Here is a 13780-nt window from a genome sequence, read left to right on the forward strand (position 1 = left end):
CAAATTGTGCATTTTATTTAGTACATGAACCAAGTTCCCAAGCAGAAATACATTTTTTTTTTTAAATCCTAGGCAGTACCAGTTATGTGAAATTGGGCAAATTACTCTTCTTCCCTAAAACCTCAGGTTCATTTTACAAAGTAAGGATTATTTTCTTAAAACTTCCTCAAAAGATCGATCTGAGGATTTAATGAAATTGTTTAGAACCTTGCAGGTGACAAGGACAAAATGGTAGTTATGTTGCTATGGTTATCGTTAAATCTTCACTAAAATTGTAGTCACAAAATCAGGTTAGGTTTACTTTCTATAAAATAACCTTAGAAGGAAGTTTATTATAAAATTAATAATACTGGCAGTAATTATTAATTATGAACTTAAGAAAACTTTAAGTTTTCAAGAACTTGCAAATGCTTAGAAAGTATCATAAACAAATAAACAATTATTTGTTGTTTACAAAGCAATAAAGTACTTCGATGGAGGAGCCACTGGACAGAGAAGTTTAGGACGTGCTTTCTGCTCAGTCCCCAGCTAAGAAAATAAAATCAACCCTCTTGAAATGACAGGTGACAATAAAAAGGAGTATTTGATTCATGATTTGTCTCTTGCCTGCCTCCAAAAATAATTTTAAGGTGACTCAAGACTATACATAAGTATTGTGAATAACATGATTAAATGTAAGTTCTATTCACTTTCTGTTAAGCAATTCTGTTAGCCAAGTTTTAATAATTTCAGGTTTAAAATTATTTAAATCCTTCTTAAGTTTATAATTCAAACTGTTTAAACCAATTAAATGGAACTCTCTCATCTGACTACTACAGCCTTGTCACACTTTACTGTCATTATTTCATTAGTAATTCTTTGCCCACCTCTCTTATAAAAAGATACACAAACCCCGGCCAGTTTGGCTCAGCAGTTAGCGAGTCAGCCTGAGGACCAAAGGATCAGGAGTTTGATTCCTGGTCAAGGTCATGTACCAGGTTGCAGGTTTCCCAGCCTCAGACAGTGCATGATCAATGTGTTTCTCCCATGTCGATGTCTTTCTTTCTCTCTCCCCTCCCCCCATAACCCCCCCTTTTTCACTCTCTCTGGAAATCAATGGAAAAGGTATCCTCAGGTGAGGATTAAGAAAAAAAAAAGACACATATTAAATGTTGATAATTTCTGAAACTGGTTGCTGGGTACATGGGGATTGTTATACTATTCTCTCTCCTTCTGCATAGGTTTGAAAGTCTCCATCTTAAAACATTTTTCAAAAAGTGCTTACTTGTGAAAGAAAAATATGTAATGAGTACAAACCTGTCATACTGACTGGCAAGCCCCAGGCCAATCAAAGGGGCAGAAACCATCCCCATGGCTGACGCCAGGACTAAGGTCAAAACCAGAGAGAAACTACGGACGGCCCTCTGTGTCTGAAAGTCAGATAAAATTGGGAACAGGAGAAAACCGTAATCCCCAAACTAAAACACTGACCTACTCAAAGAATGGCAGGTACATGTGTCAACAGTAAATGAAAGTTATATATTCCTGATGCCACATAACCAGGGGCGATGGAGAAATGTTCATGAATCACGACAACATCGGGATTCTTTGCCAGCTGAAAGTTTGACAGGTTCAGCGGGAAGGTTAGGGAGAGGTGGGGGAGATAAGAGATCAACCAAAGGTCTTGTATGCATGCATATAAGCATAACCAATGAGGGCAGGTATGAGAGTGGGGTTTGGGGGGGGGAGCAATGGTAAGATATGTACACATGTAATACCTTAATAAAAAAATGGGGGGAAAAAGAAATCAGAGGAACATGTTACTTACTAGAAAAAAAAAGTTTGACAGGTTTTAGTTTTGTTTCTCTCATAATGATGAGGCTGTGTGAGTAGCATTTAAAAAAAAAAACAAGGTAGCATGACATTTATTTAAAACACAGAAAATAATTCATGAATAACAATAAAGTACTTCTTCCTTTACACTTATTATTGCTGTAAAAATATGTTGGTGTATGAATCCTTTTCATATGCATTTAAGGACTTTCTAATCATAAGAAGGCACACTTATCCCTGTTCATCAACTGTAGCACACTAAACGTTCTGGGCACATGTAGACAGTCACGGGAATGGGAAGTGCAGCCTGGGGGATACAGACAATAACATGGTGATAACTACATATGGTGTCAGGGGCACGGGTACCGGAGTTACCCAGGTGACCACTTCTTAAGTTATAAAACCTAAGTGTCTAATCAATACACTGTACACCTGAACTGATACAATATTGTGTGTCAACTATAACTTTAAATTTTTAAAATAATTTTTTAAAATAAGTAAGTACTTTGATTCAAATGACTAAAGGAAGCTCACCCACTGAGTGTTCTCACAGAGGCCCAATCTGTGAACAGTCGCTGCTATTGGCAGACCTACTGCCTGTGAAGTTGAGGCCCAGGAGCGACCCCCACACAGCGGCTCACACACACACACACACACACACACACACACACACACACCACGGACCCGCTCCAGCCAGCCAGCAAAACTGACTCAGCACATGCTCCTTCCACCAACAACAGAAGTGGACATTTAGTCTAATTCATGAATCAGCTCCTGGTACAAACCCCACTGGGCGAGTCCGGTGCAGTTTTACGTGGCGGACGCACACACCTCTGTACAGAAACGCCTCCTTTCCTGTATCCGTTCACCACCTAACAGGAGGCAGCCCTGGTGGAAACGACCCACTGGAGAAGCGTGTCCTGACTCAGCTGCGGGAGGAAGAACCCGCCCCCTCGAGGCTCTCCGCTGGTCTGGACCACACACTGAGGAGGTGAGCAGACGGCGGCTCGGGCCACAGCACACTGTTCAGCCTCGTTTGCTCACCAGGTACCTAAGGCTCAGTTCTGGTCGCCATGCCTTCATAATATTGCTCCTACGGGGAAGTATGCTTTTCGTTTCCATCAGGTGCTGAACGAGTTTCTAGGAATTTCTAGATTTCTACTTCAAGGAAGAGATCCAGGCCATCTCTGAAACGGCCCTGAAACACCACCCGTCAGCACAGGTGGACTCCGGGGGCGCCGCTGCCAAGCCCACGTGCTGTCCCCTGGTTTTCCGGGAGGAATTGTGCGAGTGAGACAGTGGTTTCAGAGACAGCCATCGGCCCTGCCATCGGCCCAGGAGTCTGGGGAAGCCGGCAGCCTTCCAGCCCCTGAAGGACACGATGGGGCTGCCTCTCAGCCTGAGTGCCCCGCCCACCGAGCCAGGATGGGGCTGCCTCTCGGCCTGAGTGCTCCCCGCTGTGCTGACACCGACTCCAGGACGGCTGCCGGGCTCTCGGACCCCACCGCGGCCCAGCAACGCGAAGGGTAACGCCGCAGCAGGGGGTTGGCGCAGGCCACATGGACGAGGGTTTGCCCAGCACCTAGGGTTGCACCTGAACTTAAACATCTGCTGAAGGGGCAGGCAACGCAGGGCTGGCAGGGCGGGCACTCCCGCCGCGGCTGGTGTCCCGGTCACACGCCCCCTAAGAGCGCCCCCACTCTCTCCAGCGGGGCCTCCTGCATTCCTACTCACCCACCGCCGTGTGTCCCTCGCTGGTGTGCAGCACCGACACCCAAAGGAAAATACCCGCTCCCGATGTAAACACAGAGCCCGGATACAGAGACAAACGGGCACGGTGTCTGGAACGTGCTTTAAAGTATTCCGGGGGGCAGGGGGGGGGGCGTGTTAGGGCACAGAGAGAGAGACGCGAGGTGAATGGGAAGATGCCAGGCAGCGTGGAAGCTGGGTGGGCCCCTGAGTTCGTTAAGTTATTCTCTCTCCTTTGTCCAGGTTTTAAAATGCCCATGATCGAGGTAATAAATAAATAAGTTTGCTTTTAACGTCAAAATCCTCTTCCCAGGCTCCCCACATCAGCAAAGGGCAGCGAGACTCACCCTCGCACTTTTATGGGGCTTTTCCCCAAAAGCTCCCAGCCACCTCCCAGGCCCAGGAAAGGACATTACTGGGACGCCGGCCTCTCGCTGTCATGGAACCCAGCAACCTGCTCCCCTTTCATTTCAGCGGGACCGGAGGTCACGTATGAAAACTGCCGGCTGCTGGCGAGAGAGCAGCCGGGCGGCTCACCTGCCGGAGGTCCCCGGTGGAGGCGCTGAGGATGAGGGTGGGGACGATCATGAAGCAGGCGTTGTAGAAGAGCACCCCGTACTTGCCCAGCTCCTGCGACAACGAAACTCCGCTCAGCACCCGTCCCATCGCCACAGCGCGTGTCTGTGCAGTGAGCACGTGCACCCTGGCCAGCTCTGTGGGGGGCTATTTTCAGCACATTTCTGGCATAAAATGCTGCCCTTCAAGTACACTGTCATCTCAGAACAAACATTTGTGTCACACGGAAAGGACAGATAAAACGGAGGGAGATGCATGACCTCCAAGGTGCCACCCTTCTCTGACATCCTACCTTTTTTTAAAACAGGTTGTTACAAATAGGAACTCTGGAACAAAATAAAGAACATAAAAAATGTTAATATACTAGCCATTTTGGCTCAGTGGATAAAGTATCAGCCTGCAGACTGAAGGGTCCCCGGTTCGATTCCGGTCAGGGGCACATGCCCAGGTTGCGGGCTAGATCCCTAGTAAGGGGCGTGCAGGAGGCAGCCGATCAATGATTCTCTCTCATCACTGATGTTTCTCTCTCCCTCCCTCTCCCTTCCTCTCTGAAATCAATTAAAAAAAAAAGAAAGAAAAAAAAATTGTTTCAGCTTTGGCCTTGCGAGCTCTTTAAAAAAAAAAAAAAAGTTAATATAAACAGAACTCCTTAGAAACATCTGTTCTTTCCATTAAAGAACCGCAGGTTAAGACACCAGGTCTCTCATTTTCCAATCTCCCATAAACTGGCTGGTCATTGAAGTGGCTCCACCGCTTCTCCACCACTTCCCACACAGGGTGACACACTGTGATTCTCAAAAGGCCACAAACCTGTTTTTGTAAAACTGCCACCATCAGAACAAGTGGCTGAGCGGGGAAAGGCACGGGCCGTGAACGCAGCTCGTGGGAATAAGCCTGTCATCAGAGCAGCCCCTCACGCGACACAAAGAACTTGGAACAAAGAAACACACGTCTGGCTCATCCTCGGAGTCTCCAGAACAGCTGGCTGGGGAGAGGGCTGGGCCTCCACGGAGGCAGCGACTCAGAAGAAAAGCTCATCTGCCCACCAGCCCCTCAGGACTCGGCGAGGCGGGACGCGGACAGGACTCAGCCGCTGCCCGCTCCAGGCGTCCCGTCCCCAGAGGAGGACACTGAGGTCTGAGGAAGTCAAGTCACAATGGCCCCCGGTAAGCAGCACGACTTCACTGTGGCCCGCATCCCAGACTCTCACACTGGAGTCCCTCTCAGCCTCTCCCTGACGCAGAGGATGATGGGGAAAAGCTGCTTTTCACTTTAATTTCCTTTCAAAACAATCCCTTTTATATATTCTGACTTTGCTTCAAAAGGGTGGCATCTTCTCCTGTCCTATCTAATTTTCAACCAAAACTCTGCAAGGCAAGAAGTAACAAGAAACTATGTGGACGAGATCCCTGGAAAGAAATGAGGGACATTAGGTAAATTACATTACTTGCCAACTTTACAATTCATTTTCTTTGTTCACGTAAGTTCCGGGGCCAGATGACAACGCCTGAGACCCAGGAGGGAGAGCGGGTACCTGTGGGTCCATTTTCTGCTTGGTGTAGACCCCATTCGCTGCCGTGAAGATGTCGTTCAGGAACACGAACACATAGCCTTCCAGGCTAAAAGCCAGGTCGGACCTGGGGGAGAGCACGGAGGGGGGTCATTCAGCTCACAGCGTGGCCTCCACAGCTGCCTGTTCCATCTTTCCCTGATAGATCCGCTGTGATGCTGGTAATTACTCCCCTCTACTCCCCCTTACCCCCCCCCCCCCCGGCCCGCGGTGAAGGCCCAATTCTCCTGCTTGGCCTCCAGACAAACAAAAGCAGGCCATCAGGCGGCGGCGCCTCCATCACAAATGGCTTAAACCCAGAGGACATGAACCGGCCTGTGACTGCAAAGCCCTTCCTCGTGCTGACTGACCAGCTGGCGTGACTCTGAGCTCTGCTTTTCCAAGGGGAATGACGCCCCCACACACCCCGCGGCCGTTGCTTATTGTAGCAAATAGGGCCATCCCCAGGGTCCAGCGTGGGGACAGCTGGGCAGTGACTGGGGCAAGAGGAGAAACGGACACCTCCATCTGGTGCCCAGTCACACCCCCAGCGCCCCAGCACCCCGTCCGTCAAAAAGGCCCAGCAGGGGCCCATGCTCTCTCTGCGACTCCTTAAGGCTCCCCTCTTCCTGTTCTGTTGAAACGTCTTCTCCTCCATTTCCACGTTACATAGGTGACACTAGCATGAACAGGTTTGGGGGAGTGTGGCATAGGGAGGAGAGAGAACAGCAGCTCCGCCATGCATCCAGCTGCACTTGACCTTCCAGGCAGCATCAGACCCACGTCCCAGGTCACAGACAGACACTGCCCAGGAGGTCCTCTGCCCTCTCAGGGTCAGTGAGTGGGGCCTGCAAACGTAACTGGGAATAGACAGGTAAACGTAAAACCAGGTATACGAATCGCAGTCAGTCTTCTATGTGTACAGGGCCCACAGAGGCAAAGCGGAGCTCCACGAAGCTGGGGGCTCTGGGGCTTCTACACCATTTTAACAAAGAAGAGGGTTTGGGTTTTGAGGAACAAATAAGTTGCAGGAGTGGGGGAAGCTCATGAGGAGCAGGGTTGTGTGAGTGAGGTCTGTTATGCTGACTCCTCACCGCCCGTGACAAGAACGGCCTTCCTGTTCCTGGGGGAGGGCAGGGCACCCTCACAGGGAAACTGTGGCCCGCTCGCAGGCAGAGAAGTCCTACACCTGTTGATTCTCAACCGCCTGCCGCTCAAAATAATGCTTGTGCCAAAGTGGCCTGCTTTGGAGCAGCATATCCTGGTCCCCTTCAATCTCAAAACAAGATGATTTCTAACCAAAGAGGAGGGGTAGAGAGGGGCAAAAACTGCACCAGGATATGAACACAAACTAAACAACCAGATTTTGCTTGACGCTTCCGCTGGCACTGGTACCTACAAATATATTTGCGAGGAAGTAAATTAACTTTAGATCATCGTAAATCAGGATCCTCTGGCTCAGGCACAGAAACAGAATCTCTCAAACCTCCTGCCTGCGCACATTCGGCTCAGTGTTTGAAAGGTGGCCGTTCCCTCAATGGGCAGAGTTGAACGAGCAGAAAGCCAGGCTTCTCAGAGGGAGGGAGGGAGGTGGAGCTCGCTTCCTCAGGGAGCTGAGGGATCCCGGAGTTCTCAGATCTCTCTGGGGCTGGGGTGGGGGGCGGAGTTCCGAACGTCATCTGTGTAGGCCAGTAGTAAAAGCACAGAGGTTTGAGAAGAATTTACTTGTTTATAAATGCACAGATTCATGGTTAACCCTTGTGGTTCAGCTAGGGCTGTTCACACACATTCTATTTCAGCTTCTTCTGGACATGTGCCTTGATTTGGCAAATAAAACGTCAGAGGAATTAACTCGTCACTGCGGGCCGAAGTGCGCAGAGTCGGTGCGCCGTCCCCACAGGCCCTCTCCCGGCCTGGGGGAGGCAGGGTCCCTCAACCTGGATCCCTGAAGCTACACTGAGCAGAGCACACACCGCATGAACTGGTGGTGGGAGCAGAATATACTTGGTATGCTAAACCACCGATCTGAGATGCGGGGGCTGTTTGTTACAGCAGCGTCAGGCGGCTGATCCAACTGAGTCCATTCTAGGATTACTTGCATTTGGATGAGTTAGTCTCAGCGAGAGGAGAGAAGGGTGGGTCTCCGCTGGCCTACAGCTCAGAACGCACGTGTCACCCACCAGGGTGGTATCCAGGCTGCGGGTGCTGAGAAGGGGGAAATCGAGACTCATGTTCCAAGCTGGCTCCCAGGGTGTGTGGGACATTTGGGAAGCACGCCCCCCTTCCCGCTCATCAGGGTGCCACGCAGGTTAACGATGAGATGAATTTCCGCCAAGTGGTTCTGGAATGTGCTTCCCGCTCGCAGCACCTGAAGTGCCATTCCTCACCACCCGCTCGCAGACATTCTTCTAAACCAGTTTCCGTAAAAGTCTTCAACTGGCTCCAGGTCAGCGGTTCACACTGAGCTCTAAGAAGGGGAGGCTGCGCAGAGACCCCCGGAGTGCCCGCCCCCTGTGGGAGGAGGGCACTCTAACAGAGCACCCCCTTTCGTAGCTACTTGACTCGCCTGATTTTGTTTGAGCGAAAGTCTTCAAGAATAAGACGGGCTTGCCAATGCCAGCGTGGAGTTGCGTACCAGGGAATAAGATGGGAGGCATGGGCTGGCGCTGGCTCAGGTCTCAAACATACCAAAGCCTTTCACAGGCGGTTTCTGCCCTTGGACATACCGACTCCGAAGGCATCTCAGCATTCACGGGCTTTCTGAATCTGCTGTTCTTCTTGATCAAGTGCCCACGTTTTCAAGTAAAAGTTTCATACTGAAGACAAATACTCAGTCATGAAAGTAAACAGTTCAGGCCTTTTTATGAAGGAAAGCTGCATTAATATCCTATAACGCTCTCTTTGTATGTTCTCGGACACGTTCTGGCCCACATGGAACCCAGCTTGGCTTTCACAGGAACACACGGGGGTTCCCCTGACATCAACGGGTCTGTCTCCTGGCTGCTCAGCCAGATGGGGAATAAAAGTGAGAGCGGCTGCGCCTATTGTCAAAGACACAAAGAAGTTACTGAGCAGCAGCCGCCCGAAGCCTTACCCTGCTGCTATGAAAGCGCCGAGGACGATGGCAAAGACGCTGATGACGATGTTCAAGGGATACTTTTTCCTGTCACGGATAAATAGATGGTTAGCTAGACAGACAGACAGGCCAAGGAAAGAAAGAGAGTGAAAACATATACATTCTATTTTTAAAACAAACTGAAAATAGACATTGTTAACCGTTTTATAGCTAAAATCTAATGAATACTGCTTTACCTAGAGAAAGCATTAAAAAAGTATCTTTAAGTAGATGAGTAAGTCAAACCAAATTTACTGCATTTCTTAAGCAACTGCCTTCACCTGATTATGAATGTCTTTCTCTGTTCTCACTGGAGAGATGCTGAGACAAAATGCAGGACAGCTCGTGCTGGTAGGGCTAGTCAGTATGTCCTTTATCAGGCATCCAAAGGTTAAGATAAAATTCAACAGCAGGACTTCAAGCATTGGGCCACCACCCAAATTGCATGGCTAAATAACCTTCACAGCAAATCAGGAATGACCTTTTTGAATGTCAACCTCAGTATCCTTATGAGAAATTTCTAAACCAACATTATAAAAATCAACTTATTCTGATTATGTCACATCATAATCTCTGCATCAGAATGGGTATCCCAGCTCCCCTCCCCTCCTACCCTAACAGTTTAGTGTGGACAACTGTTCCTCTGTATTCCAAAATCAGTGTGCATTCCATCTGGATCAGGAAACAGATTTACATCTATTTGGTGGTGGTGGCGGCTTTTTATAAATATCTACCACAAACATGCATTATTTGTCTAATGTAAAACTACAATTTAAAAAATCACTCATGACTTGGTTAGTGTGGCAAAGTTGGTTGGACGTCATCCCATACACCAAAAGGTTGTGGGTTCCATCCCTAGTTGGGGGTGCATGTGGGAGGCAACCCATCGATGTTTCTCTCTCTCTCCCTTCCTCTCTCTCTCAAATCAATAAAAACATATCCTCAGGTGAGGATTTTTTTAAAAAATCACTCGCCCTAGCCAGTTTGGCTCAGTGGATAGAGTGTTGGCCCTCGGACTGAAGAGTCCCAGGTTCGATTCCCGGTCAAGACCAGGTACCTGGGCTGCAGGCTCAATCCCAGCCGCCGTCAGGGTGCATGCAGGAGGCAACCAACTGATGTGTCTCTCTCACATCGATGTTTCTCTCTCTGTCTCTCCCCCTCACTTCCACTCTCTGTAGGAAAATCAATGGCAAAGATATCCTCTGGTGAAGAATAATAAAACAAAACAAATCATTCATTAAGTTGGTAGGGAATCATGAAAACAGGAGACTGCTTTTAAGTTAAACTATTTGTCCTTAAGTTACAGCTACTAGTAATTCAAATCAACTGTTTGGAAAGAGGACGGGATGTTGAGGATTTGCTAGGGAGAAAGACTGCAGGGAAGGGAGAGAGGAACCGAGGAAGAAGCAATCACCCGAGTATGATGGTTTCCAGGAGTAAAGTCAGCGGGATGGTAAACTTCCTGAGCACGGTGAACATCGGCAGGCTGTCAGGGAAAGATGCAAGCAGAATAACATCAGACCCAAAAAAAAAGGTTTCACATGCTTTACATTTTTAATTAAGGCGCCGATTTTCCAAGTGAATATGAGGAATTAATCTAATTCTCACATATACTACTACTAACAAATCACATTAAATAATTCTAAAAATGAAGGTGAAATAATTTCATGCCACTTTCACTTATTAGCTATTTAAAACATCATAACATCCAACTACTACAAAACTGTGCTAAAACTAGTAGACAATGTGAAGAACCAATGGACCCTTCGGCAAAACGAACTGGGACTAGGTATCAGGAGTCAGTAAATGGGCCCTGGCAGGTGCCTCAATTGGTTGGAGCATCTGGTAGACCTAAAGTTGTGGCTTCCATTCCTCATCAGGGCACATACCTAGGTTGTGGATTTGATCCCTGGTCAGGGCGCCTATGGGAGGCTCTCTCTCTCTCTCTCTCTCTCTCTCTCTCTCTCTCTCTCTCTCTCCAATAAACATGCCCTCAGGTGAGGATTTAAAAAGTATTAATGAAAGAAAAGCAGGTAAGGTATACTTAATGATCAAAAGTTAAATGTTTTCCCCCTAAGATCAAGAATAAGACCAGGAGGTTCTCTCTCACCACTATTCACTATTAAACTTGAGGTCCTAAAGAGGGCAATTAGGGGGGAAAAAGAAAAAAGAAAAAGAAAAGAAAGGGAAGGGGAAAAAAGCATACAGTTTGGAAAAGAAGAAAGAAACTTATCTTTATTTGGAGTGGATATTTAGAAAAGCCTAAGGAACTCATTTAATAATTATTACAACTAATGAGCTAAGCAAGTATGCAGGAAACAAAATTGAGTCTACAAAAGTCAATTGTATTTATATTCACTCTCAATGAACAATCCAAAAGGAAATTAAAACAATTCCACTTGGATAGCGTCAAAAAGAACAAAATTCTTAGGACTAAATTTAACAACAGAAGTGTAAGACTTCTACACTAAAAACTACAAAATAGCCCTGGCCAGTGTGGCTCAGTTGGTTGGAGTGCCATCCCATACACCAAAAGGTTGCGGGTTCAATTCCTAGTCAGGAAATTGAAGTTTGCAGGTTCAAGCCCTGGCTGGGATGCATACCGGAGGCAACAGATTGATGTTTTTCTCTCTCTTTTCTTCTCTCTCTAAAAAATCATTAAAAACATATCCTCAGGTGAAAATTACAAAAAAGAAGAAAGAAAAAAAAAACTACAAAAATATTGCTGAAAGATGAAAGATGATTAAATAGGAAGACATTTCATGTTTATGGATCAGATGGCTTATTGTTGTTAAAATGGAAATACTCCCCCAAATGGATCCATAGATGCAACACAATCCCTATCAAAACCTCAGCTGGCATTTTCCCCCCAGAAATTGACAAGCTGATTCTAAAATTAATATGGAAAGGCAAGGAACCCAGAAAGCCAAAACAATATTTTAAAAAGAACAGAGTTGGTGGACTGAATTTCAAAATTTACTACAAACCTACAATAATCAGTACTGGTTTAAGGATAGACATATAATCAATGGAATAGGATCAATAATTAATCAATAAACCCTTGAGGGTGTGTGTGGGAGGCAACCTCTTACATGGATTTATTTTTTCTCTCTCTCCCTTTCTCTCTCTCTAAAAATCATTTTTTTAAAACAGTATTTAGGAGAAGCGTCCCTAGCAACAGTCAAACAAAGAGAGGACTTGGTTGCCAGAGCACCCCCTCAGAATTGGTTTGGAAGTGAGTTGAGCTGTTGGTCATTGCCGTGGAGTCTTGAGAAGCTCAGCATCAGACTGAAATTAAAGATGGTGGCAGAGTAAGTGGATGCTGCACGGACATGCTCCCAGGAACAAACTGGAATTACAACTAAAACACAGAAAATTTCCTGAATAATCCAGACTCACAGGGGAGAACCCTGATACCGCATAGAGACTGGTAGGAAGGGTGGAGGCACAAAAGGGCTGGCCAGGTGCCCACAGATAGCAACTGAAGTTCCGAAGAGATATCTCAGCTGTGGCGGGGGGGGGGGCGGGGGGGAGCCACTGAGAACTCTGGGGTCTAATCCCCAAGATGAGCCCCCCAGCAGAGAGCACCACAACTGAGGAGGGTGCCCACACAACATCTGGCCAGGTTGCCATCTGCCAGGGAGAGACAGCTGGAAATGCAGGCACCCTCGTAAAGGGCCAACACACAAAATTCCCTGTGGCGCCACCCACCTTGTGCTCTGGCAGAGGGAGGGCAGAGTGGACTGGAGCAGAAGCCAGGACTGGGGACTTGGGATTAGAGCTCAGAAGGTAGACACCCCCAGTTTCCTGTTCTGAGTCATTCCTTCATGCATAGGAGGACATCTTTCCCACACAGACATCTGCCTTGCCTGGGAGGACGACAGTTGACACACCCTATTGGAAAACACCTTGCCTGAGGCCACTTAAGAGATTAAAAGTAATAATTAGCCTCCAGGCAGAAGCAGCTGCCCCACCCTGTTGAAAAAAAAACTCTCACCACACCTGAGGACAATTGCCTGGGGGCAATTCAAGTTGGAATCCTATTAGTCTGTAGGTAGAGGCAGTCTCTGGAGGCTTTGAGTCTTTGCCTGATCTAATTAGTCAGAAACAGTGTTTGACACTGTCCTGCACTAGAGATTGAGAGGTGTAGAGGACCTGCCTAATACATAGTCACAAACCAAAATAGACAGCCAAAATGAGGAGACAAAGAAACAACCCAAAAATGAAAGAACATGAGAATTCTCCAGAAGAGATAAATGAAGCAGAGGTAAGAAATTTATCTGAAATAGAGTTCAGAGTAATGATAGTAAAGATGCTCAACAGCATGAATAAAGATATAGTAACTATGAAAAAATGAAATAAATCCTTACAATTATAGTCAATTATTTCCAACAAAGGTGCCAAGACACTACAATAGGGAGGGAACAGTGTTTTGAACAAATGATGCTGGGACAATTAAACATCAATTTTTCACCTAATAGTGACTTATCATCTAGACCCATTATTTCCACTCCAAATTGCAAAATGGTGACTTTCTAGCTATATCACCCCTTCTGCATTTTTTGTCTAAATTTCTTCAATAAATACAAATTTTCACCATTTCCCACAGGAAAGGCAGGATAAAAGCATCATTTATAAAGGTTCAGAGTCATAATAGTGTTCTGTCACCTTCATTGGTAACCAATGAGAGTTGTTTTTGCTGTCAATATGAACTCACAAATTTTCATTTACTTGATACAAGTCCTTTATCAGATATGTGTTTGCAAATTTTTTCTCTCAGTCTGTGGTGTGTCATTCTCTTAACACTGTCTTTCGGAGCAAATGCTTTCAATTTTAATGAAGTTCTGCTTTCATTTTTTTTTCTTTCATGGACTGTACTTTTGGTGTTGTATTTCAAAACTCATTACCAAACCCAAGATCATCTAGATTTTTTCCTAAGTTTTCTTCCAGAAGTTTTATAGTTTTCATTTTACATTTAG

At 46.6% G+C, this 13780-nt stretch overlaps 1 protein-coding gene across 3 annotated transcripts in view; it reads right to left on the reverse strand.

Moving 5' to 3' along the window:
- SLC35D2 (solute carrier family 35 member D2) overlaps positions 1 to 13780 on the reverse strand; it is a 55303-nt gene that overhangs the window by 11303 nt on the left and 30220 nt on the right. For all 3 annotated transcript variants that reach the window (XM_054727343.1, XM_054727345.1, XM_054727344.1), the window contains 4 exons: positions 10216 to 10287; positions 8781 to 8849; positions 5672 to 5774; positions 4099 to 4191 (listed from right to left, as the gene is read on the reverse strand). In XM_054727343.1, the coding sequence (XP_054583318.1) occupies positions 4099 to 4191; positions 5672 to 5774; positions 8781 to 8849; positions 10216 to 10287 (337 nt within the window). The remainder of the gene's footprint in view (positions 1 to 4098; positions 4192 to 5671; positions 5775 to 8780; positions 8850 to 10215; positions 10288 to 13780) is intronic.

The sequence above is a fragment of the Eptesicus fuscus genome, chromosome 15, assembly GCF_027574615.1.
Source record: "Eptesicus fuscus isolate TK198812 chromosome 15, DD_ASM_mEF_20220401, whole genome shotgun sequence".
Lineage (NCBI taxonomy): Eukaryota > Metazoa > Chordata > Mammalia > Chiroptera > Vespertilionidae > Eptesicus > Eptesicus fuscus.